General features: G+C 45.8%; 1 protein-coding gene across 1 annotated transcript in view; it reads left to right on the top strand.

Annotated features, from left to right (window-relative positions):
- The first annotated feature begins 2,761 nt into the window (after window positions 1–2,761).
- Window positions 2,762–25,132, top strand: part of DDIAS (DNA damage induced apoptosis suppressor) — a 33,305-nt gene continuing 10,934 nt past the window's right edge. Inside the window, exons 1-5 of the mRNA XM_066619701.1 lie at window positions 2,762–2,836; window positions 5,003–5,189; window positions 8,124–8,285; window positions 11,503–11,620; window positions 16,450–20,068. Of these exons, the coding sequence (XP_066475798.1) occupies window positions 5,077–5,189; window positions 8,124–8,285; window positions 11,503–11,620; window positions 16,450–18,927 (2,871 nt within the window). The 5' untranslated portion in view covers window positions 2,762–2,836; window positions 5,003–5,076 and the 3' untranslated portion in view covers window positions 18,928–20,068. The remainder of the gene's footprint in view (window positions 2,837–5,002; window positions 5,190–8,123; window positions 8,286–11,502; window positions 11,621–16,449; window positions 20,069–25,132) is intronic.

A 25,132-nucleotide genomic window follows, 5' to 3' on the forward strand; every position in this document is an offset into this window, starting at 1 on the left:
TGCTCTGTCACCAAGCTACGGATGCTCCTGATGAACATAAGAAGGGGTTTTATCCCACCTCATAGAACCAAGGCTAGAATTGTCTATACCAGTGGTTCTCAAACTGGTGGGTCGCGGCCCAACAGCTTGTGTAAAGCTTCCCCCGTCCCTTTAAGCACTTTGCTTGGCAACCAGTTTTTCTCAACATTCTAAGTCAACATTGTAAGCAGTGAGGAGCCCTGTGGAGGGCTCCCTGCAACTCCTGAAGCTGCCAGCAGCCTTCATAAGTAAAAATAGCCCCTGTTATCTCTTTCACCCCCAAGATTGTGCTGCTGCCCTAGCCCCTCTCCCTCGAAGACTTAGGGCCCAATCCTATCCAACTTTCCAGCACTTATGCAGCCGCAATGCAGCCCTGAGGTAAGGGAACAAATTTTCCCTTACCTTGAGGAAGCCTCTGTCACCTGCAAATCTATCTCAAACCCCCCCCCCCCCTCCACCAGAGCAAAAACTTGTGACAGCCATCAACACAGAGCAACACAGAGAGGGAGGGGAACAGAGACAGGAAAAGGCATGAATTTTGAGGAAGAAAACTTACAGTTTGGCCAAATCTTATCACTAACAGAACCTTTTTGCTGTCAGGCTAATAAAGTGCCTTACTAACCGCAGACATATCATCAGACACACTAGATGGAAATAGAACAGCAAGCATCGCGAAATGGTCAAAAACAAGACTTCCCTTTGAGAGGGTGGGGGCAAGTGCAAAAGAAAGAGTGAAGAGGGCGGGAGCGTAAGAAAGACATTTGGGAAAGTTACACAAAGGGAACTTCCCCCTTTTGGGGGACACTTTGTTTGAATGACAACTGAAATGTATAAAAAGGTGTCACACCCCACTAGAGGCCGCCTTTCTGAATTTGAGCGGGCAGCTCTCAGGGGCCGCAGGCATGCCTTGCTAACCAATAAACACCTTCCTAGCCTTCCACCTTATAGTGTCTTGCTTATTCGGTCTCAACGGCACTGGACAGAATCCACCCCTGTCAGACCAACTGGCTCTGCCCTTCTGGGCAGGGGTACAACACCTCCATGACTGACCCCACACCACAGGATGCAGCGCACGCCCCATTACCACAATTGCATCAGTGCTGGAAAATTGGATAGTATTGGGTCATTACTTAGGGAGGAAAACTCTCCCTAAGTTTGAGAACCACTGGTCTATACCACTTGTTAGCAGCCCTCCAGAATTTCTAATAGGGCTCTTTCCTACCACCGCCTGCTACCTGATTCTTTTGACTGGAGACTGATCTTGGGACCTTCTCGGTTTTACTCAACTGACACAAACAGCAGGCATTTTTCTTTTGACCAAGAAAGAAAATGCCATTTTAAGACTTTCACTATTTTGTATCACACTATTTTGTGATGGGGTAGGAGCAGCATGCCTCCTGGGTTAGGATAAGCCACAAAGCTGTTTGCCTAGGCCAGGGGACTCCAAATCCCGGCCCGGGGGCCAGATGTGGCCCGTAGCAAGCCTCTATCCAGCCCGCAGCCAGTCTCTGATCCCCTGATAGCCTCTGGCCCATTTGGCCAAACACAACCAGAGTTATGCTTGTGAGACGGGGGAATGTGGGTCCCTTTAAGTGTGTGCTTTATTTCTTGGGCTGTGTTCATGCTTGAAGAAGTCCTGGACATTTGAGCCCATTCATTTATTCATCTAAGTTCCATTTCTAATGTATTTATTTAAATTTTATATTTAATTTTTTCTGGCCCTCGATACTATGCCAGCTATTTGATGCAGCCCTTTGACCGAAAAGTTTAGAAACCCCTGCTCGAAGGCTATGTCAATCCTGTGGAACTCACTGCCACTGTATATGCGTGGGTGGCCAGGAGAAGAAAGCACAGGGTTATACAAGGTGAGGATACCCAGTTTACCAGTCAGGGCTGTGCTTGGTATTAGGTCAATGTTACTTCTGATTAGACATGCCAAGGATTGCACTGCTAGTGATTGAAGCTGTGGCTGGGTGGAGGGGAGAGTGGTTTATAATAGTAGGCCACTGTTATTTGACAAATAAGAAGTGAAGCCATATTTTCTTGGGAGTAAGTAGTCAACTGAATTAAGCTCTAAGGATATGTTGATCCTGCAGAACTCACTGCCACTGTATGTGTGGGTGGTCACCAGTCACCCACACCAGTCTACCAGTCAGGCCACACTTGGTGTTGGGTCAGTGCTACTTCTGAGCAGACAAGCCTAGGATTGCACTGCTAAGGATGGAGGCTGTGGCTGGGGGAGAGTGGTGTTTACAACAGCCCTGCAAAGGCCACTGTTATTTGACAAGTTAGAATGGGGGGCTGAGGCTAGAGTGGATTGCCCCCCCCCACACACACACACACACATCCGCCACGGAAAACAACCTTCAGGTTGCAGCTAAAGGTCATTTTCTTTCCATTGATTCCTATATGAGACTCTTATTTCCACCCAATGAGGTCTAGAGAGGAAAGGGAGAAGGGGGATCATGGAGCCCAATCCTATGCCTGTTAACTCCTAAGTCACTCACATTTTGTTCCATGAAGGTGACTCCCAGATAATCATGCACAAGACCACAATTGAAAGCAATTCTCCCGGTAGTGAGACCCTTGTGTGAGTCTATACATTCTCACTCTATGTGCTCAGGGATGGGCTTCTGCTGCAGCTCCTTCATACCTTTTCCCCTCCTGTTGGGAGGGGGGAAGAGTGTGTGTGCTGATTGGTGCGAGGGGAGGAGAAGGCTGGTGACGTCAGTTCCTGATGGGAGGGGGCACGAGTGGAGCCTGTCCTGTGTCAGTTGAGTGCCCTTTTAGGAACCACTTGGGGAGACAGTGGAAGTGGGTGAGTCTGGTTGGCTGCTCTCCCTTGATAGCCCCCCCTTCATTCCCCCCTTCCTATAGCCTCTCTCTTCCTCCTGGCTGGTTTCACATGGGAATGGGACACATGTGTGGAGGTCTATCAACCACTAATAGCTATAATGGTTCAATAGAACCTCCATGCCTAGGGGTAGTCTACCTTTGAATACCAGTGGTTGGGAAGCAACAGTGGAGATGGGCTAACAAGGTAAAGAGGCACCTTTTTAGTAGGGGTTCTCTTAAGTTTAGCAAGGAGAAAGCAATTGTCCCTATTCATCCTAGGGTAACCTTCCCCATCCCATCCTGTAGCTGTTTCAGACTGTCCTACAAGAGTCAGGCTACCCAAGCAGGTGCTTGAGCCAGATGTTCTTCTAGAACAGCTATTTTCAAACAGTGTGCCCTGAATGGTCCGCAGGTGTGCTGTGAGAATTTGGGGGAGGGTAATTTATTATTAGGGTCATTGGGGGATTTTAGCCCCCCACCAGCAGCATGGTGTGCCTTGTCAATTATCAAAAAGCTGATGGTGTGCCTTGACAATTTTAGCACCTTGTCAGTGTACCCTGAGGTGAAAAAGATTGAAAATTGCTGTTCTAGAACTTATTTCTTTTGTGTAAAAATTGAACTGAGTTCTGCTCTTTCATGTCACATCAGACTTGGTCCCATCATAAATTTCTGTATGCGGTCCTTGGAGCCGCAACCCTCTTTGTGAATGCAAAGGCTGTCAGGAGTTTTAAAGCGATTAGTCCACTAGAGGATGCTAAACACTGAGCTTGCAGGGCAGGGTCTCAGTTCAGTGCTGGGAAGCAAAATGGATGAATGTAGTTAGAATGTGCTGTATTAAGGCTGAAACCCTCAGACGTTCTGACTTCAGCAAGTCTGCTTTGATGTTAGTTGTCTGAGGACAGCTGCTGGTTCAGCTAACAGAAATTCTGTGCAGGCTGGATAGAGGAGGAGCTGGGAATTTGGAAATGATGGATGAATGGGAGAGTTGTGAAAGCAGAATGAAAAGATGGCAGAGACTTGTGCCACTGTAAAGGATAATAAATGTGTTGCAGCACCAGCTCTTAGGGCCAGAACCTACATCAGCAAGATGAGCGCAATAGTCCTAACAAAACCCTTGGTGGATGTTCTTGATGCTACAGATTAATACAAATACTGTACTTAGCAGGGACATGAGGTGGGTGGGGAGGCAGGTAAGGCAGAGCTTGCCCACCGGAGTCCTTTAAAAAGCGCCGCTGCTGTGAGAGGCGTGCAAGCACTCACAACCCATGTGTGGAAGGTAGGTAGCTTGGACCAGTAGTGTAACCAGAGGGGTGTGGTGTGGTAAGTACTGCAGGTGCTACGACATGCCATGTAAGTGGCCCCTCCCACTCACCATTGGGTCCATTCTGGGAGCAATGGAAGTGCATAGGCTCTGAGCACCTGTGCGTTGCCATCACTGCCTGGAATGTCTGTGATGGCAAGTTGGAGGGGCTGCTTACATGGCACATTATGCTACCTGCAGTGCTTACTGTGCCACCACCACTCCAGCTATGCTACTGGCTTGATCTTTTAAGGCCCTTTAATTAGTTCTCTTATTTGTTTCTTGTAGCACACCAGAGGTCTCTGATGGCACACAGTTTGGGATTTCTTGGTTTAGAACAAGTCAGTTTTTCAAAACATACACATGGATGTTCCCTTCTCAGTCCATTGTAATGCCTTTCACCTCAGAAAAGAGGTGCTGGCAGAATGTCCTTGGTATCTTTCCCCAAAATGATGATAAGAACATGTGCGGGGGGGGGGGGGTGCACATATCCCAACCCACAGCAAAGCCTGCAGTTGTCCACAGGGGTGTGTGTATTTGTGTGTTAAAGAATGTTTGCCAAGACTGATCTCTATATGGCTGTGTTTACTGCAGATGTTCGCTGTGAACACCTCTTTTACTCCCATGGTGCACAAAGTGACCCAGAAAATTTTTCTCAGGTCTAGATAAAGAAATCTAGATTAATGTGTTTTTTTAATATGTTTTTATCTGTTGTGAAATTATGTTTTAATCTGTTTTATATGTTGTTAGCCGCCCTGGGTCCCTTTGGGGAGAAGGGCGGGATAAAAATAAAGTTTTATTATTATTATTTATTATTATTATTATTATTATTAATATTAATCTCTTCAGGGTGACACTGGGAGCAGCCTGGTATGTCAGCGTAGCAAGCGGTATTGTCTCTTGACAATGAACTGTAGAAGCACATGAATGGCCGGAGAAGACTCCTTGCTGCCTCTATCATTTCCATCCAGAATGCCAACTTTGTGTATCCATCATGTCAAAACTGTCTTTCCAGACTGTTATTGGATTCAAAGAGGTGAGTTCACTCTATAGTGTAGCCAACAATTCCAAAAGCTCTCCATAGCTTTGGCCAGAGGGTCTTTTCTATCATGGTGCCACAGTTGTGGAATTCTCCCTATAAAGAGGTGGTGGCTCTCTGTGTGAGGGAGGGAATTCTAAAGCTGTGGCGCTATGATGAACAAGGCCCTCTTCTGCATCACTACCAATGCATCACTACCAAAGGGGCTTCAGCCAATGGTATGGGCTGTCCCATTTGGGGGAGGGGGTTGTTCCATTACCCTGGCTCTAAGCCAGGTAGGGACTTTAAAGGCCAATACCAGCACCTTGAATTGCCAGACCTGGAAACAGCTTGGCACCCACTGCAGTTGGAAAAGCAGCCGCCTGACAGAGTAAAACCACATGGTCCCAGTCACCACTCACTTGGCTACATTTTATACTGACTTTAGTTTCCAGATGGTCTTCAAGGACAGCCCTGCATGAAACATGGTCAATAGGGAATTTGCAAGTTCAATTCCCATGAAGCTATCATATTGTGTACATGGGTTATTGCCCTGATACTGGAGATTAGGATAGTGGCCTTTCAGAATGACAACACCTCTGTCTGCTATCTGTGCAGTGTACACTGTCAGACTTGCACCTATTGTAGCTACAACAGTGCTTTGTATCAACACAGCATCATAAACTTGGGCGAGTAGGGTTGCCCTGATCCCCTTGCCTGTTGATTTTGATCCCGTCCTCAAAGGTTATGACAAGTGTTTGTTTTAATTTTGATGTGACCTGCCTTGGGTGTTTTTATTTCAAAAGTTGAAAGGTTGGAAATGAATAGTTTTAACAATAAAAAAATAAACCGTATAAGGAGCAGCAGATAACATAATCTCTAAAAACAGCAGGAGAGGGAGGAGACAGAACAAAGTCTTCTGCCGATCAGATCAACGGTCTGCTGAAATAAATATCATTAACCTCTAACCTCCTCTGTGTGTCCTGAGTTGATCCAAATCTCCCATGTTTTTATACCCCCCTCCCCCCTCCCAAAAAAATTTGGCTCCCTCTTTCCTTTCTGATTTTGACATTTGTTAATTTTTCTAAGGTAGTAATCATAAACAGATTGGAAGTAATCTCGTGGAATTTATTGAAACTTGCCTCTTAGTAGACATCAATATTAAGTCAAGAATATTTTAATTCAAGACAAGAATTCACAAAGTTGACATAAGAACATAAGAACAGCCCCGCTGGATAAGGCCATAGGCCCATCTAGCTTCCTGTATCTCACAGTGGTCCACCAGATGCCTCAGGGAGCACACAAGACAACAAGAAACTTGCACCGTGTAGAAGATGGCCTCATAGTAGTTACCAGCAAGAGTTTCTTGCTAAATTTGTTACTAGCAGCTAAATTTGGTTGTTTCTAGCAACAAGACCACACAATCTGCCCTGAGTAGTGAATGTGACTAGCTGGGAACTAGCCATCGTGTTGAAAGTGGCAATGCCAGTTCAGAAAAACTCAAAACAGAAACATAGGAAAATACATGAAGAAATGCTTGCCTGTCTCAAAGGGGTTCCCAATTTATAAAAGCTATAGCAGGCCCTCCAGTAAATAGCTATAGGAAAAACCGCTATGCTGGAATGAATATTCACTTAAAGAATTTATACTCCGTTTTTCTACCATACTCAAGGACACACAAAGCAGCTTACAAAATAAAACACCAATACAGCTGTAAATACTAAAATATTAACATAAAACACAATTAAAATAATAAAACACAACAGATTCCAATGGATCACAATTAAAATTACATTTCTTTAAAAAGTGCCAGCTCCTGATATCAGCATTCAAAAGCTTCCCTAAATAAAAAAGTCATAAGACCCTGCCAAAAAGACTCCAAAGACGGAGCTATTCTTATTTCCAGGGGGAGAGAATTCCACAAATGTGGCGCCACCACCAGGAAAGCCCTATCTCTTGTTACCATCCCCATCACCTCTGCTGGTGGCAGCATAGTCAGAAGGAAATAGAGATGGCTTCTCTCCCCATGCTAAATTTAAGAGAACCATTACCTGGAAGGTACCTCTTCACCCAGTTAGCAGGGATAGATGTGCCTAGGATGGTACCATAAGAGCTCCAAGCTGAAAGATTTGATAAGGGGCTTTCCTACTAGATCAGAAAGTGTGACAGTGGTGAAGAAGGCTAATTCCATGCTTGGGATCATTAGAAAAGGTACTGAGAATAAAACGGCTAATATTGTACTAATCGACCATTGTACAAATCAATGATAAGGCCACACTTGGAGTATTACGTCCAGGCCTGTTCAACCCATGTCAAAAAGGATATAGTGGAAATGGAAAAGGTGCAGAAGAGAGCAACCAAAATGATTACTATGCTGAGGCACTTCCTTTATGAGGAAAAGCTACAGCATTTGGGGCTCTTCAGTCTAGAAAAGAGGCGTCTGAGGAGGGACATGATTGAGGCATACAAAATTATGCAGGGAATGGATAGAGTGGATAGGAGGGTGTTCTTTTCCCTCTCGCACAACACCAGAACCAGGGGACATCTACTAAAATAGAGTGTTGGAAGAGTTAGGACAGACAAAAGAAAATATTTCTTTACCCAGAGTGTAATTAGTCTGTGGAACTCCTTGCCACAGGATGTGGTGATGGCATCGGCCTAGATACCTTTATAAGGGTATTGGACAAATTTCCGGAGGAAAGGTCCATCACATGATGGGTATGTGCAACTTCCTAACTTTAGAATTAGGCTACCTCAGAATAGAAGGGCACCAGAATGCAGGTCTCTTGTTATCTTGAGTGCTCCCTGAGGCATCTGGCGGGCCACTGTGAGATAGAGGAAGCTGGACTAGATGGGCCTTTGGCTTGATCCAGCAGGGCTCCTCTTATGTTCAGAATGCATTTCCAGTATGCGCAGACATCCAGATCACTTCCTCTCCTTGCCTTTCAACAGGTATAGTTGCCTGAGGTGTGGTCATTCGGGTGATGCCAAAGATACGAACTATAGATATCGACTCTCCCTCGAAGTCACGGATGCTCATGATGTGTTTGAGGTTACTGTGTTTGGAAGCTGTTTAGATGCTTACTTTGGAGTCACAGCAAAGGGTCTGCAAAGGTAAAGCTTGCAACATCTTTTGTTCTGTTGAAATGCGTGGGCCAGCTTTCCCCCCCCCCCCCACAAACCAATCTGTATGCAAATTTAATTATATCTCTAAAACATTTGCAGCTCATTTTGCTGCTTGGATACCAAGCTGGTATGTATTAATAGGGGCAATTAAATCTGTACCACTGTAAACTGTGTGGACCTTCAACAAGGACTGTATATTTCTGTGGAAGAGAGTACTGGGCTTGGATCGGGGAACCTGGTTCTAGTATCTGTTGAATTTGGGGCTCACTAGGTGAGCATGAAAATTGTCTTCCATCTTTCACTGTCTGCTTTTTAAAAAAATAGCTGATGATACTCCATAACTTCAAGATTCTGCATTTAATTAAGTCCAAATTCTTTGCCAAGAAAATATGTTAACAAGTAACAAATACAATGCTGTTTGTGTGTCCAGTTCCCCCCACGTAATGTTATTCAGTTGTATGATACAATTCTGAACATGCGCAATTTGGAAAATTTTGGTGCAGAAAACTGAATAGGCTGGTATTGGAGAATTCTGAGTGTGTGACCTGAGGCCATGAGAGAGTACTGGATACATGTGGCAGCCACCAAGTATATTTTGCTGGTTTGTGTCAAATGTTGCCAAAATGATGAGGACTAGGAACCTGATTTTTTTTTTTTAAAGAGAGAGAGAGAAAGCTGAGATTCTGGCTGGCTGGTCTATGATGGCCTGCCCAGATAGTGGTCTTGAAGGCATAAGACCTGTTTCTATAGCTGAAGCTCAGCAGATATGGCTCTGTTTGTTGTCTATATCAGTGGTCGCTGAACTCGCGACTACTGTGTGCAGCAAAACTGGTCCCCATTTGGACCGGAGCTTACTGTTCCACCGTGGCACCGTGTGTAGTCCATGTAGATTGGGGCACAGGGACACTCTGGGCAATTGCATCTGTTGCCTGGTGTCCTGGAAGCCTGTACAACAGCACATCTGGACAACAGACATGACTGCCCCAGAGCATCCCTGTACCCTGATCTACATGGACTACATGTGGTGCTGCACCAGAACGGTAAACTATGCTCACAGGGTAGAAGGCTTTCCCCAAACCCCAGATCTGGCCCCTGGACCAGGGTTTGGAAAGCCCTGGTCTACATGCAAGACAACCTCAAAAGCACTTACAAGCTGCTCTGAGCTCCTCAGAGGAAGAACCGGGTGTAATTGAATCAAATAATAACAAAAAGCCTTCAGCCAACGAAATGGCTAGTTAGTTCAAATCAGTTTATATGAAATTCAATATGCACGTTCTACTTTCTTGCTTGCAGTGCCCTGCAAGATCCAGGGCTGCCAGGATAGTAACTGCAGTGGCTGGCAGAATTCTAGGCAACTCAGAAAGATGCTTTCCTGATCTAGACGTGGCAACTCTTTGCTCTTCAGTTCACACTTCTCAGATTTGAACATAAGAAGCCACATCTTATGCAGAGTCAGATTGTTGGTGTCTCTGACTCACTTCTTCAAGGTCTGAAGTGGAGACTGTCCCAGCTCTGCTATGCAAGATCCATTTTGGCCTGAAGGTGCTGGAATTGTCCTGAATGCATGCATAACTGCTCAGAGAACTCTGATTGCAGTGCAGTCTGCAGATTTAATGAATAAATATGCTGTACCATTGAGTTGTGGGCCCTTCTTTCTTGGCCCTTCCCTCTGACCTTTTCTCAGACTCCTGTATCTCTTTCCCCTGCTTGCTTTCCCCCTTCCTCCCACTCTCCTGCATCTGGGTATTCTGCTCCTTAGTTTCCCTGTCTACTGGCATAGAGATGGGCAAGCAAGCTGCCTCTCGTCTCAAAAGTGACCAGGGCTTTTTGAGCATTTCACTCAAACCCTCAAGAAGCTCCAGTGGCTGCTGCTACCCCCTCTTCTTCTTCAAGACAAAAAAATGATCTTGGAGAAGGGGTTGCTTGGTGGAGGAGTCATATTGCTGCCACCACCTGCTAATTCATCCCTCTTCCCCAAGGTGAGGATTTTTGCTCAAGGTGAAGTGGCAGCCATTGGGTCTTTTCAGACAGAATTGAGGTGAGGGGACTGCAGAAGGTGGGCTGCATCCAGCTTAGATTTGCAAGCATTTGAGCAGATATGTTCTCATAATCAGGCACTCGTGATCTGAATGCTTGCACCATCCCTATTACAGTGCTACCTCCCAGATCTTCACCTTCATCAAAGGCCACTACTTCCACAGGGCCCAGATGACACTTCCGTCCCAGCTGTACTATGACAGCCTTGTTCCCTGATTCGTTGGACAAGTCCTTGCCATTGCATCAGCTCGGCCAATCAACATCCAAGTTTTCACCGCTGCAAGCCCAATGCAATAAAAAGAACCTCCTGATGTGATGTCATGTACAGTCCTGTATGGCAGAATCATCAAAGACCTATCATTCTAGTTATAACAACTTGTCCTGCAAAGATCAGTGCATTTTTAAAGCACCTCACGGATTTCAAATGGATCTGTTGGCAACCTTCAGTCTCGAAAGACTATGGTATCGCGCTCTGAATGGTGGTTCTGGGACAGCGTCTAGTGTGGCTGAAAAGGCCAATTCGGGAGTGACAATCCCTTCCACACTGGGAGCAAGTGCAGTCTGTCCCTGGTCTGTCTCCCTGGCTACGGGCCTTCCTTCTTTGCCTCTTTGCCTCAGTCTGTTGGGCAAGTGTTTCTTCAAATGAATATCAAAATGAGAGCAGAGGTGGGGTGGCTGGAAGTGAGGGAGGGCATCCTTTGCCTTAACATGCATTGTAAGCCTGGAAAACGGAATTCACATCCTTTACTGTGATGTCTGGGTTTGCAGGAGACACTGAAGTCTGAGTAAGATGAATGTCTAGCTTTGTGGCATGTGGAACAAATGACTGCAAGGCACACTTTCAACTTGAGAATATATTTACAACATGAAATGACATCCTAGCTGCTGCAATACCAGCCAGCGCATTTGCTGATTCTGTTTTGTCTTTACTCATTCCAGTTTGTCATAAATTTTTCATGTCTCTTTACTTTCTGAGCCCTGTGAGACTGGGAATCCTGATTAAAAATGTTTTTGCTATATAAACTGCTTCGTGAACTTTTTTTGTTGAAAAGCAGTATTTGATTGATTTTTTTTTAATAGCAGCAACATGTCTGCCTGACCTTCACTACACATCTTTGATTGCTGCTCCACCCCTCTCAATTCATTTTTGGCACTGTTCTTATTCAAGGTACATCGAGGAACTGAACCAAGAAGCAGGAGAACCAGACAGGGCTGCGTCTTCAGGTGTAGTAGCCGAAGCAGTTGAAACTTGTTTCATCGGAAAGAAATTTGTCTTTGGAGTTAAGGTAATGTGTCACCTTGATGAGTTGGTTTTTAAAGAATGCAGAACCCAAGCAAGGCAAAAGAGTATTCTACTCTTGTTCATGGGCGTTCATGTTTTTGTGCCATGTACCTGTCCAGTCCCATTGCCAATTAATGTAAGCAGATTGATAAAGAGTGCTGGATAACTGTAAAGGTTGTATGATCTGGATCCAATTGCAAACTCCTAACTGTTTGATGTCTCAAAAGCTGCCCAGCACTGTCGGTTCATAAATGCTCGTAGATAAATGCTCAGTGCTCCATAACTGGGCATCGTTCAGACATGATGCCTTGGTTTAGGGGTGGAAGTGGCAGGGAACTTGGGTCTGATTTCACTGTACATTAACATAAGAACATAAGAACAGCCCCACTGGATCAGGCCATAGGCCCATCTAGTCCAGCTTCCTGTATCTCACAGCGGCCCACCAAATGCCCCAGGGAGCACACCAGATAACAAGAGACCTCATCCTGGTGCCCTCCCTTGCATCTGGCATTCTGATATAACCCATTTCTAAAATCAGGAGGTTGTGCATACACATCATGGCTTGTACCCCATAATGGATTTTTCCTCCAGAAACTTGTCCAATCCCCTTTTAAAGGCGTCTAGGCTAGACGCCAGCACCACATCCTGTGGCAAGGAGTTCCACAGACCGACCACACACTGAGTAAAGAAATATTTTCTTTTGTCTGTCCTAACCCGCCCAACACTCAATTTTAGTGGATGTCCCCTGGTTCTGGTATTATGTGAGAGTGTAAAGAGCATCTCCCTATCCACTCTGTCCATCCCCTGCATAATTTTGTATGTCTCAATCATGTCCCCCCTCAGGCGTCTCTTTTCTAGGCTGAAGAGGCCCAAACGCTGTAGCCTTTCCTCATAAGGAAGGTGCCCCAGCCCTGTAATCATCTTAGTCGCTCTCTTTTGCACCTTTTCCATTTCCACTATGTCTTTTTTGAGATGCGGCGACCAGAACTGGACACAATACTCCAGGTGTGGCCTTACCATAGATTTGTACAATGGCATTATAATACTAGCCGTTTTGTTCTCAATACCCTTCCTAATGATCCCAAGCATAGAATTGGCCTTCTTCACTGCTGCCGCACATTGGGTCGATACTTTCATCGACCTGTCCACCACCACCCTAAGATCTCTCTCCTGATCTATCACAGACAGCTCAGAACCCATCAGCCTATATCTAAAGTTTTGATTTTTTTGCCCCAATGTGCATGACTTTACACTTACTGACATTGAAGCGCATCTGCCATTTTGCTGCCCATTCTGCCAGTCTGGAGAGATCCTTCTGGAGCTCCTCACAATCACTTCTGGTCTTCACCACTCGGAAAAGTTTGGTGTCGTCTGCAAACTTAGTCACTTCACTGCTCAATCCTGTCTCCAGGTCATTTATGAAGAGGTTGAAAAGCACCGGTCCCAGGACAGATCCTTGGGGCACACCGCTTTTCACCTCTCTCCATTGTGAAAATTGCCCATTGACACCCACTCTCTGCTTCCTGGCCTCCAACCAGTTCTCAATCCATGAGAGGACCTGTCCTCTAATTCCCTGACTGTGGAGTTTTTTCAGTAGCCTTTGGTGAGGGACCGTGTCAAACGCCTTCCGAAAGTCCAGATATATAATGTCCACGGGTTCTCCCACATCCACATGCCTGTTGACCTTCTCAAAGAATTCTATAAGGTTCGTGAGGCAAGACTTACCCTTACAGAAGCCATGCTGACTCTCCCTCAGCAAGGCCTGTTTGTCTATGTGTTTTGAGATCCTATCTTTGATGAGGCATTCCACCATCTTACCCGGTATGGATGTTAGGCTGACTGGCCTATAGTTTCCCGGGTCCCCCCTCTTTCCCTTTTTAAAAATAGGCGTGACATTTGCTATCCTCCAATCTTCTGGCACCGTGGCCGTTTTGAGGGACAAGTTGCATACCTTAGTCAAGAGATCTGCAACTTCATTCTTCAATTCCTTAATAACTCTTGGGTGGATGCCATCAGGGCCCGGTGACTTATTGATCTTTAATTTATCAATGAGGTCTGAAACATCTTCTCTTTTAACCTCTATCTGACTTAACTCCTCGGTCAGGAGGGGCCGTTCGGGCAGCGGTATCTGCCCGAGGTCTTCTGCCGTGAAGACAGATGCAAAGAACTCATTTAATTTCTCTGCCATCTCTAAGTCTCCTTTTATCTCCCCTTTCCCTCCCTCACCATCCAGAGGGCCAACCGCTTCTCTGGCGGGTTTCCTGCTTCTAACATATTTGAAGAAACTTTTATTATTCCCCTTAATGTTGCTGACCATGCGTTCCTCATAGTCTCACTTGGCCTCCCGTATCACCTTCTTACATTTCTTTTGCCACAGTTTATGTTCCTTTTTACTCTCCTCATTAGGGCAAGACTTCCATTTACGGAAGGAAGCTTCCTTGCCCTTCACAGCCTCTCTAACTTGGCTAGTTAGCCATGCGGGCACCCTCCTGGATTTAGTGGAACCCTTCTTTCTTTGCAGTATACACCTCTGCTGGGCCTCTATTACTGTTGTTTTAAGCAGCCTCCATGCACTCTGGAGAGATTGGACTCTTTTTACCCTCCCTTTCAACCTCCTTCTAACCAGCCTCCTCATTTGAGGGAAGTCCGCCCGTCGGAAGTCAAGGGTTTTTGTTAGAGATTTGCCTGGTATTCTTCCCCCAACGTGCACGTCAAAACGGATCGCAGCATGATCACTGTTCCCCAATGGCTCAGTAACGTTTACATCTCTAACCAGGTCCTGCGTACCGCACAATGTTAAATCCAGAGTCACCTGTCCTCTGGTGGGCTCCGTGACTAGCTGCTCTAAGCCACAGTCATTTAGTACATCAAGAAATCCGGTTTCCTTATCGTGACCAGAACACAAATTGACCCAGTCAATATGAGGATAATTGAAGTCCCCCATGATTACAACCCTGTCCCTCCTTGTCACCTCCCTGATCTGTTTCCTCATTTCAAGGTCCCCATCCAATTTCTGGTCTGGAGGACGATAGCACGCCCCCAGTATTACATCGCTGCACAAGCCTGGTAATTTAACCCACAGAGATTCTACGGTGGAGTCAGACCCACCTTCAATCTCTACTTTGCTGGATTCTATCCCTTCCTTATCATAAAGGGCCACCCCACCTCCAACACGCCCCTGCCTGTCCCTCCTGTAGAGTTTATAACTCGGGATTGCGGTATCACACTGATTCTCCGCATTCCACCAGGTTTCCGTTATGCCCACTATGTAAATGTTTTCCCTTGTCACCAGACATTCCAGTTCTCCCACCTTTGCTCATAGACTTCAAGCTAGATTACATTTAACCATTTTGCTACATTCTTACATTAATCTAGCAACATTCTTTGCTACAATCTTTGCTACATTCTTACATTAATCTAGCAATCTTACATTTTGCTAGATTACATTTAACCTTGTAATCAGGGTTAAGGAAAACAATGATGACCAGCACTTACTGTGGTTCAGGATATCTACCCTTGACTATAATTCTGAATGAGAAGGGCAGGGGGAGCAGAGCCTGGTGCTTATAGACAAACTCATTTCAGGAACCTTTACCTTAGGAGTTTCAAGCCAGAACATACCGGCAGTTACTGCAAGAGTGTCTTTAATGTCTTAGTCTGCAAGGTATGAAAAAATGGTTCGCCTGCAGCATTCTGGCTCTCCCAGGTAACAGCTACAAAACCTCCAGTTCCAGCTGCTAGATGTTAACTCATTTTTGCCGGCCCACAGGTGTACACATTTGGTCTCTGTTGCATATATGCAACATTGGGCAGAAATGGCTTAATGTTTTTATGTCCTTAATATGGTTTAACGGCTTAATGTGTGCCATAAACAACTCCTTGAAGTAGTTAACACTCTTCCTTCAATCAAAAGTAAGGAGAGGCAGAAAAATCAAATATTGGCACCTTTGATTAACCCCTCCTTTAGGTTGGTGGTTTCTACCCTGCCTTTCCATCTTCACTAAGGGACACTGGGGGCCTGCCAGTTTGCAGAGACCTCCTGTGAATGTGGGCATCTGACTCCAGACTTCTCTGGTGCGAGGAATTCTAATTAGCAACACCAATTCCGCTGGTGAGAATTCCAGGCTTCTCCTGCACAAGCTGTGTCCTTCTCCTCTTGCCACCCTGAAGGGGCAGCTTTCTAACATTGCTGTTTTCTGCTCCTCCTCCTTCACCTGAATTCCTAGTAAGTTTTACCCGTGGTAGTCTGTGTGGCTCTGACTGCAGCCCTACCCAGCCAGCTTGACTCTTCACTCAGGCTCACATGAACAGGATCCAATGCAATGTGGCACCTTTCCTTTGCCTGTAACAGTAAATATGCATCTTACTACATTTGTGGTGGATAATCTCTGAAACTGTCATGTTTCCCCAAACACAGCTTTTGCTAAGACTGTGTTACTGTCCTCATATGGGGATGGAGAGGAAGAGGACCATTGAGCCTCAGTTGTTCCCTGCAACAATCCTCCTTGTTTCCTTGCCATCTCCAAAGGACTCTGCTTCCAGAGTTCTTCAAAAAATTGAAATACCAGCTTCTGATTTGAAGCAGTTTGACTGGGGAGGCCCTTTAGCCCCTTTGTAGAGCACCTACTTTGCACACAGGAGGTCCCAACATAAACCCTGGGAATCTCCAGATAGGGGTCCTTCCCATCTTTTTTCAGGTTCTGCATAGCTGCAGGCGATACTGACTTTCTTGATGAAAAACTGACTTGATTTTGCATTTGTGATTGGTTTGGCTGATTCAGGGGCAGAGAAGAGCAATAACTATTCTATGTTATTTGGTTTGTTTTCTTGCAGGATTCCATCAAGTGCAATGACGCCAGCTCCTTGCAGAATGACTGCAAAGCTGACAGGCACCCCAGAGCTCTCACCGCCTGCCAGATGTTTGTACCAAACCCTCAGCTCGTGGGCTGCACAGTTATCCAATACCTCCAGCAGCACCAGAGTGCTCATCTCAGGCACAGTCCTGGAGGCCTTGGGCCCCCTGGTGGCCACTTCATACCGCTGGATCAACCAAGACTTGAACACAGCTTCTTGCAGGGCTCTGGCTGCTTGGGTGCAATTTCATCTGATTGCATAGATGGTCTTTCAAGTCTTTGGCCTCAGTCATTTGGACTGACTTCCTCATCCACTTCTGGGGGAACGCCCGAGGATCCTGTAGCTCCAAGTCCAAGCAGGACTGCCTGTAAGAAGCAAAAAGAGGAAGCTGGTTTGGTTTCTTCACACAGCCTATCAAGCCAGAGCTGCCAAAACCATGATCTGGCTGGATTCAACCAAAGTGTACAGCAAGATAAGAAATTACATTCCTTCTCTACTTGGTGTGAGAACTTCTCTGCAAGGAGTGAATCGGAGAGCCGGTCCGCTTTAAGAAGAAAAGGGTGTAGATCACTGGAAAGCCTCTTAGAATTAGAGGAGAAATTAGAGGAGAAAATTTTGCAAGCAGAACCTATCAGCAGACATAGCTGTGGTCCAGAAAAATCATGGAACTCTTTGCCTTTCCAGAAGCAAGGCAATTCTTTTGGTCCCCTTATTGTCTCCTCCAGTATTGGAGCTGTCAGGAACTCTCAAGAAGCCCCTTCGTTTGGGGATGAGATGCCATCTTCTGAAAGTCTAAGTGAATTCATTGCCAAACTTGAATGCAACAAAGCTGCAGAGTTACCACTAGAGGCTAAAGCCTGGGAATGTTGTCCCAGTCAGAGACCCAATGAATTCCATGGACACCCTCACCAGTCATCTCCCAAGCCAGACATTTTCCATGGCACTTTCTTGACTGGACAACCAGATGAGAAGTTGCAGAAGCTGGCTGAGAAGATAGAAGTGTGGAAAGAAGACTCTCTTCCTTGTCGGTTGAACCTGTCACTGCTCAGTGGCAACGAATCCCAACAAGAAGCCTTTCCCAGCTCTTTGCCTCTTACAAGAAAGGAGGGATGGAGGTGTCTCCCCAATGAGCATTCAGTCCCCTTCCCTTGGTCCTCTCCAGCTGGGATTCACCCTCATTCAAAGGGAAGTTGTTGGTCATCTACAGAAGGAGCTGACCAAGATGTCAGCAGTTCCAAGGATCTCCAGGCCTGTTCCTCCTTAAAGTCAATCAGTGATTGCTTAGAAATACCTTGTTTGCAAATCAAGAAAACCGTTCTCTTAAATTGTAAACATGATACCAGTTTAGGCATTCAGAGACAGATAAGAAGCACCTCAGTGTCACATGAAAAATCAAGTGAAATTCACGAGAGAGGTAGAAAGCCACTCCCAGAAGTGCAAGGACATGATTCCAGAGGGAGGAACACCAGCAGTTTGCTACAGGGAGATTCCGATTGCCCCCAGGGCAGTTATGATGCTTCAGTTGATCTCTTTGATTCTAGTGCCAGAGGGGTGGGAGTTGCTATAGGAACATTAGATGCAGTCCAAGCTTTCTCGGAACCGGAGGGTGTGTTAACTGAAAAACATCTAACACCTGAATTATTGCCAAGTGAGCTGGATGCTAGCTGGGACATTTCCTTGCCATCTCCTTCTGACCCAAAAACAAGCACTCCTGTTGCTAGTTCAGGAGCAGAGTCAGAAGTCAGCCTTGCAGGGACCTCAGATTTTGTGCCTTATTCCCAGACCACCCCCTTTGCCAAACCATGTCAACAGGTAAGGCTCTGCAGGGGAAGTGAATCCATTCTTAGTGAATTGCCACTGAATAAATTGTCCTGGATCAATGCCAGATGTAGAAGATCCAGGCCTGCCTTGCAAAAGCCCTTAAGAAGACAGCGTCTCAGTAAGTTCCTGGCATCCAGAAGAGTGAGCAATACATGCCGGACTCCTGGCGATGTGGAGGACCAGATGCCATTATTTACCAAAGGCAGTCCAGCCCAGCAGTTGTTTGAAAATGACAGTGAGGAATGGATTCCTCCCTCAGAGAGGAAAGGGGTACAGCAGCTTACTTCCCAGAACCAAAAAGTGTTTGGGTTGAGGAGGAGGAGAATCCTCTTAAGGAACTGTGCTGGTGACCAAATTGTGGCAAAGTCTCCTCTTTCAGAAAACGGGCCTGGATGTGAGACAATGTTCACTCCTACAAAACCGCCACCGATAGAGGCTCCACTTGGAACCAGTCCCATTCGTGAAGACACTGCCAGCCTTAGCCACCAAACAGGTGCACCTCCTGGCTTCTGGCTTCTGGTAGATGTTGACAGATTGAGCCCAGATTCTGCATCTCATTCTGTGCCCAACACAGCAAGTTGGTCCCCTGAATTGTTTGTGGATGACAGTCCCCCTCCCAACACAGAACCTCTATGATCAGATCTATACATCTGAATGTGAATTTTTGCTTTTGAAATATGACACTTTAAATCACATTTTGAGCCTTTGATATGTTTTTCAATAATTTATTTCTGATGTGACTGAGAGATAGGAAAGGACTACTTCTAGGAAAAAACCAAGAGAGCTCCACTTGCATTGTATTGTTGTTGTTCCTCTTGGTACTTCTTGACAATGAATTATGTTTACCTGCAGATCTCCTGAGCATTAAAGGACTTTCCTAGAAAATTTTGACTCCCCTTGTGGGCATTATTAATAGCAGATGCCACTTTGTTGTCCGATGTGCCCATCACTCATTGGACTGCTCTGAGAAGAGGTTGCTGCACACTCATATGCAAGACTGTGAGCCACTGGCGTCGCTAGGGGGGTGCGGGGGTTCGGGCCGCACCAGGTGATGTGCCAGGGGGTGATGCACCCTGGGGAGGACGTGCTAACATCGCGGCGTTAGGAGCTACCATGTCATGCCATACACCGTTAGATGCGGAATGGCCAGCGGAGTGCAGTGCTAAAACCAGAATTGAAATCGCTCCTTTCGTTCAAAAGTTATGGCCAAAAACCTGGAAGGAAAAAAATGCATGGAGCCCTATGGAAAGTGAAAGTGAGCTGTATCTCGCATTTACTCACGAGAAGGCGTACTTCCTATAGGCCTTCGGAAAGGGCAGGCTGAGAGGAATCCAACAACACTAGAATGGTCCCGATCCAATGAATGCAGCCCCCAAAAAACACCCGAGAAGCTCCCCCCTCCCAGTTGTGAGTCTGAGTCCAAAACAAAGCCACATGGCCACGTTTACTCGCTAGTAAGCGGACTTGCCTTAGTTGAGGCAAGCTGAGAGGACTAAAAAGGTCAGAATGGTCCTGATCCAATGAGTGCAGCCCCAAAAAACACTGGAGAAGGAAGTTCCTCCCTCCCAGCTGCCTTCCTCCCAGTCTATGGAGCCCTATGGAAAGCAAAGCAGTCTCACAGTCATGTTTACTCGCGAGCAGGCAGACGTGCCTTGGCTGGTGGTCAGGCCAGGCAAAGGGGAATGTGAGGACACCAGAAGGGTCCTGATCCGATGGAGCTGGAGTGCAACAGAAGGCAGCCTCCCCCCCAAAAAAGAACAAAAAAGAGGCTTGAATGGTAAGGGGAAAGTTTTCTATTTTGCACTTGAAAAGCCAGGTGGGTCTTTATTCTGATGTGCCTGAAATAGAAGAACTTTAAACTGGGCACTGGAAGGGCTGAAGAGCTCACTGATTCTTTTTGGGGGGTTGTTATTGCAGGCAGACTATAGAGTAAGCTCCATTGACCACTATGGGACCTACTTCTGAGTAGACATGCCAAGGTTTGGGCTTACAGGCTGCAATCCTACCCACACTTTCCTGAGAGTAAGCCCCATTGACCACAATAGGACTTACTTCAGAGTTGATTCACTTGGCGGAACAAGACTGGCTCCCCCTTATTTAATTATTTTATTTTAATTTAATTATAATTATTTATTTTAATTGCTTGATGATGTCACTTCTGGCCATGACATCACTTCCAATGGGTCCTGGACAGATTGTCATTCTAAAAAGTGGGTCCCAGTGCTAAAAGTTTGAGAACTGCTGCAATAAGTTGTTAGTAAGTTGACACAGGTGTGTGTGTGTGAGACTCTACATGTTTTCAAAATCACTAAAATCAGAATTTGGAGGAATAAGACCATCATGTTATATATCCATCAATCAGTGGCGTAGCTAAGGGGGTGCAGGGGGTAGCAGTTGCACTGGGCATCAAGCTTTAGGGGCGCAACAAGTTGAGCTTGACACTAGTGACCAAAATTGTGAAAATCTTGGTATGTGCAAATAATACCATCATGTTATATATCATCGGAAAGGTAATTTCATGCAGAATGCAATGAAACAGACCACATTAGAATATCTCTATTCTATCAAAAGTTATGGCTAATTAACCAGAAAATGGAAACATAACTGCCTTTTTGGAACAAAAAGTAGATTTTCTTAACTCAAAACTGACCTATGAGACTGATTGTTCTGACTGTCAATGTTATTATGATACAGCATGAAACCAATAACTTTTAATGTACTTAATTAAATTTGATTTTGTTATGGTGGGGGAGCTACAAAACTTTCTTTGATCCCACGTAGTAGATGGATGCCTTTGCAATGGCTCTGACTGGGGGGAGGCAGCAGAGCAAGTGGGTGGTGAGCTGCTGGGGGGAGGAGGTAGATTCCTCCCAATGTTCACTTTTTAAAAAGCCCAGGTGTGACGTCACTTCCGGGGCAACATTTTGAGCTTGGCACCGGGCTACAAGATCATTAGCTACGCCACTGCAATCAGTGTGTAATTTCATGTAGAATGCAATGAAACAATCCACATTGAAATATGTGTTCTAAGAAAAGGTACAGCCAAAAAACCGTTGGGGGTGGGGCAATGGTACATCACCACGCCCACCTGGGGCGTTGCCACTCCCACTACATGGGGTGAAGCACAGGCCTCCCGCACCAGGTGACACGAATCCTAGTGACGCCACTGCTGTGAGCAAATATCACTCAAGAGTTCAGCACTGGTAGCCTTTAGTTGACAGTCAGATGGTGCATGCTACTCTCCCCTGGCAGGAGTGTGCCTGTTCAAAGGACTGGAGTGTAATTCCTTTCAAGAGGAGAGTTTTCTTGATGCAGACTGATCCTGATGCGTCGATTTCTGGGTGTGGTAGTGAGACCTGGTCTGCGCATGACTCTGAAGGAGGGTCCATCTTTCAAAGGAAGATGGGCAATTCTTTTTTGAATGCTTCCCTTCATCAATGAACTCCATGCTAATGGAACGCTAGCACATCAGGGAGAAAGCTTCTATCCTAGCTCTTTTCCAGCTGTGTTCTTGTTGCAGGGAGCTTGTAACATAGGCAAGCATTCAAAGTATGATCTCTCACAGTTCATCTGCCACCTCTTTCTTTTCTGCATTGAGACCCAAATCTGTGTTGCATAGAGTGTACTAGATAAATATATTTGTAGGACTGCAGCCTTAAAGTCTCATTCCAGGAAAACTAGCCCATATATCCCTGTGTTATATGCTCTTTCATTTTGATTGGTATCTGATCTTCCACCTCCAGGCAGTGAGCCTGGTAGTTAAACTTGTGTGCTGTACCTTGCACTTTTGTCTGGTTAGAGACCAGAGCATGGATGAAAGTCAAAAATGGATGAATGTCAAAGTACAGTATTGTTAATGTATGAATAATTATATAACAATTATAACGGATTCAATGCAGACAATATTAAAATAATTGATGTGCACTGAACATCTTCTGTTTAAAGACTGAATGAAAAAGAGTGTATTGTGTTGCAAGGTAGGCTTTTCTGTGCAAAGTGGGAGGAGAGCGAGCCCAGCAAAAAGCATTTCTGCTAATACATTGGGATGGATGGTGGCAGCTCTATTCTGCAAAGAGATTGTGCTCAGCCCTGGTGAGCAGCTGTGAAAAGCAACGTCTGAAATGTCTCGTCATTTAAAAAAAAGAAAAGAAAAGCACAAACCCCACAGACTGGAAGAATACATGGCTGATTGACTTGTCTGATGTGTATTAAAAATAAATGCCTTTACACGGTGCACAGCTTGCTTATAATCAATTTGTACAATGGCATTATAATATTAGCCGTTTTGTTCTCAATACCTTTTCTAATGATCCCAAGCATAGAATTGGCCTTCTTTACTGCCACCACACATTGGGTTGACACTTTCACAGAGCTGTCCACCACCACCCTAAGATCTCTCTCCTGTCACAGACAGCTCAGAACCCATTAGCCTATATGTGAAGTTTTGATTCTTTGCCCCCAATGTGCATGACTTTACACTTGCTTACATTGAAACACATCTGCCATTCTGCTGCCCAGTCTCCCAGTTTGGAAAGATCCTTCTGGAGCTCTTCACAATCTCTTCTGGTCTTCACCACTCGGAAAGGTTTGGTGTCATCCGCAAAGTCAGCATTGCATGACTTCCCTGCAATGTGTAGCTGCAGGGGTGTTCGGGACAAAGTCTTAGGCAAACCTTTGGCTCATGCAAGACAACAGTGTGGTCTACCAAACCTGACCAGTGCCCTGCATTTTATAGTTTGAGGCTGTAGCTTAATGGAAGTGCACCAACTTTGCATGTAGAAGGTACCGGTACCTGACAACATTTCCAGGTAGGGTTGGTAAGGATGCTTCTCTGAAATCTTGATGATTTGTCAGTCAGTGTTGACAATTCTAAGATAGATGCCCAGAAGTCTGGCTCTGTAAAAGGCCATTTCATGTGTTCGCATATATAACTCTTTGTGTGTTCTTCTCTCCTGTCATGGCTCCAATTCTTGTGTGGAAGCAGAGATCAACTTCTTCCCATAGCCTTCAGCGTTTAACAGATCTGCATTATGAATAATATCTTTTGAGAAGTACCGTATTTTTCGCTCCATAAGACGCACCTGACCATAAGACGCACCTAGTTTTTAGAGGAGGAAAACAAGGAAAAAAAATATTCTGAACCAAATAGTGTAATAAGATATTTAATAAACTATAACAGAATAACATTTGAACCATGTAAAGTGAACAGCAGTCAACAGTGGCATTAAGAACCATTATCACTGTCATTAACAAATGGAGAGACTTAAAGGTTTGAGTACTCTAGTTTTCTGGAAACCCCAAGAACTCATCATCGCTAGAGTCAGAATTTATGAAGCTCACAAAAGCAGGTGCACACAAATAGGGGATCACTTTATCTTTCTGCTACAATGATGTTCTGCCAAATTCCAATCCACTGGGCCTTGTGCCCGCTTAAGGCTGATCAGTCCCCCTTGTGCAACTCACCAGTGCAGCAAGCAAAAGTGAGTCCAGTTCCAGTCCACAGATGCCAAGTAAATCAGTCCCATCAATCAGAGTTGCCAAATCAGAGTCCAGAACCAATAAGCCAAATTACAGTCCAAGGTCAGTCAAATCCATCAGGGTATCCAAGTCCAGTCACAATCCACAGTCAGATTCCAAATTCAATAAACCCAGCCAGTCTCCTCTCCTACCTCCAACCTGCACTCCTTCAAAACCCTTTCTGCCTCAGGTACTCCTTATATCCCTGAGGGCCCTATTGCTTTCCAGTGGCTGCAGCTGTGCAGCACACTCTGCTGGAAGCCCAGGCCTTACCCTTAAATGGGCCAGTTCTTCCGTGATTCCAATACAAATGAATAAGTGGAAAGTCCAACCACAACTTGAATTCTCAAGACACAACAAACCTCTGGATTTATGGTGAGAACCGAGCCTTACCTGGGGCTTGTGCAATAAGCAAACACTGGCATTCTGAACAAGGAGACAGTTTTTTCTTTGTGATGGGGGGGGGGGGGGCTTACATTCAGATACTGGATGAGGTGAGTGAAAGCGCCCCTCCCCTGCTGTGTGAGTGTGTGGGGGGGGCAGAGCATCTATGTGTGTAAGAGAAGGGGGCAGCCTGTGTGTGTGAGAGAGGGGGGAAAGTGTTTGTGTTGCAGAGAAGTTGTGATGCTCCAGGCTTGGGGGGGGGGGGAAGAGAAGCTGTGATGCTCCAGGCTTGGGGGGGAAAGAGTCTGTGATGCTCTAGGCTTGGGGGGGGAAAGCAAGAGTCTGTGATGCGCCAGGCTGGGGGGGGAAGAGAGAAGCTGTGATGCTCCAGGCTGGGGGGGGGGGAAGAGAGAGGCTGTGATGCTCCAGGCTTTGGGGGGGAAGAGAGAGGCTTTCCTGGGAGTAAGCCCCCTGACTCTAATGGGACTTACTTCAGAGTAGGCATGCCCAGGATTGGACAGCGAGACTGCCACCCCACCCACGCTTTCCTGGGAGTGAGCCCCAGTGACTCTGAGACTTACTTCTGAGTAGCCTCTGACTGCCCAGGGAAGCAGAGCAGAGTGAGCAGGCAGGGCCAGGGCTAGGGCGGAGTTTTTTTTATTTTTTGCAGTATTCGCTCCATAAGACGCACACACTTTCCCCCCACTTTTTTTGGGGGGGGGAGTGCGTCTTATGGAGCGGAAAAATACGGTATATGCTTCCTTCCTCCTTGGGATACTGTATTCTAAAAACCTGAGCAAGGGGCAAATGGGATTTTTCTGCCATTTTGACTTGATCCAGTACTGTTCTCTCCCCTGCTGCAGGCAATGAATGGGCCATCATGAAATACTGTACCCTTAAGATTCCAAAATCTGCTGTTGCCCCACGTAAATGGCCAAAG

Source organism: Tiliqua scincoides, chromosome 3, assembly GCF_035046505.1.
Source record: "Tiliqua scincoides isolate rTilSci1 chromosome 3, rTilSci1.hap2, whole genome shotgun sequence".
In the NCBI taxonomy this organism is placed as follows: Eukaryota; Metazoa; Chordata; class Lepidosauria; order Squamata; family Scincidae; genus Tiliqua; species Tiliqua scincoides.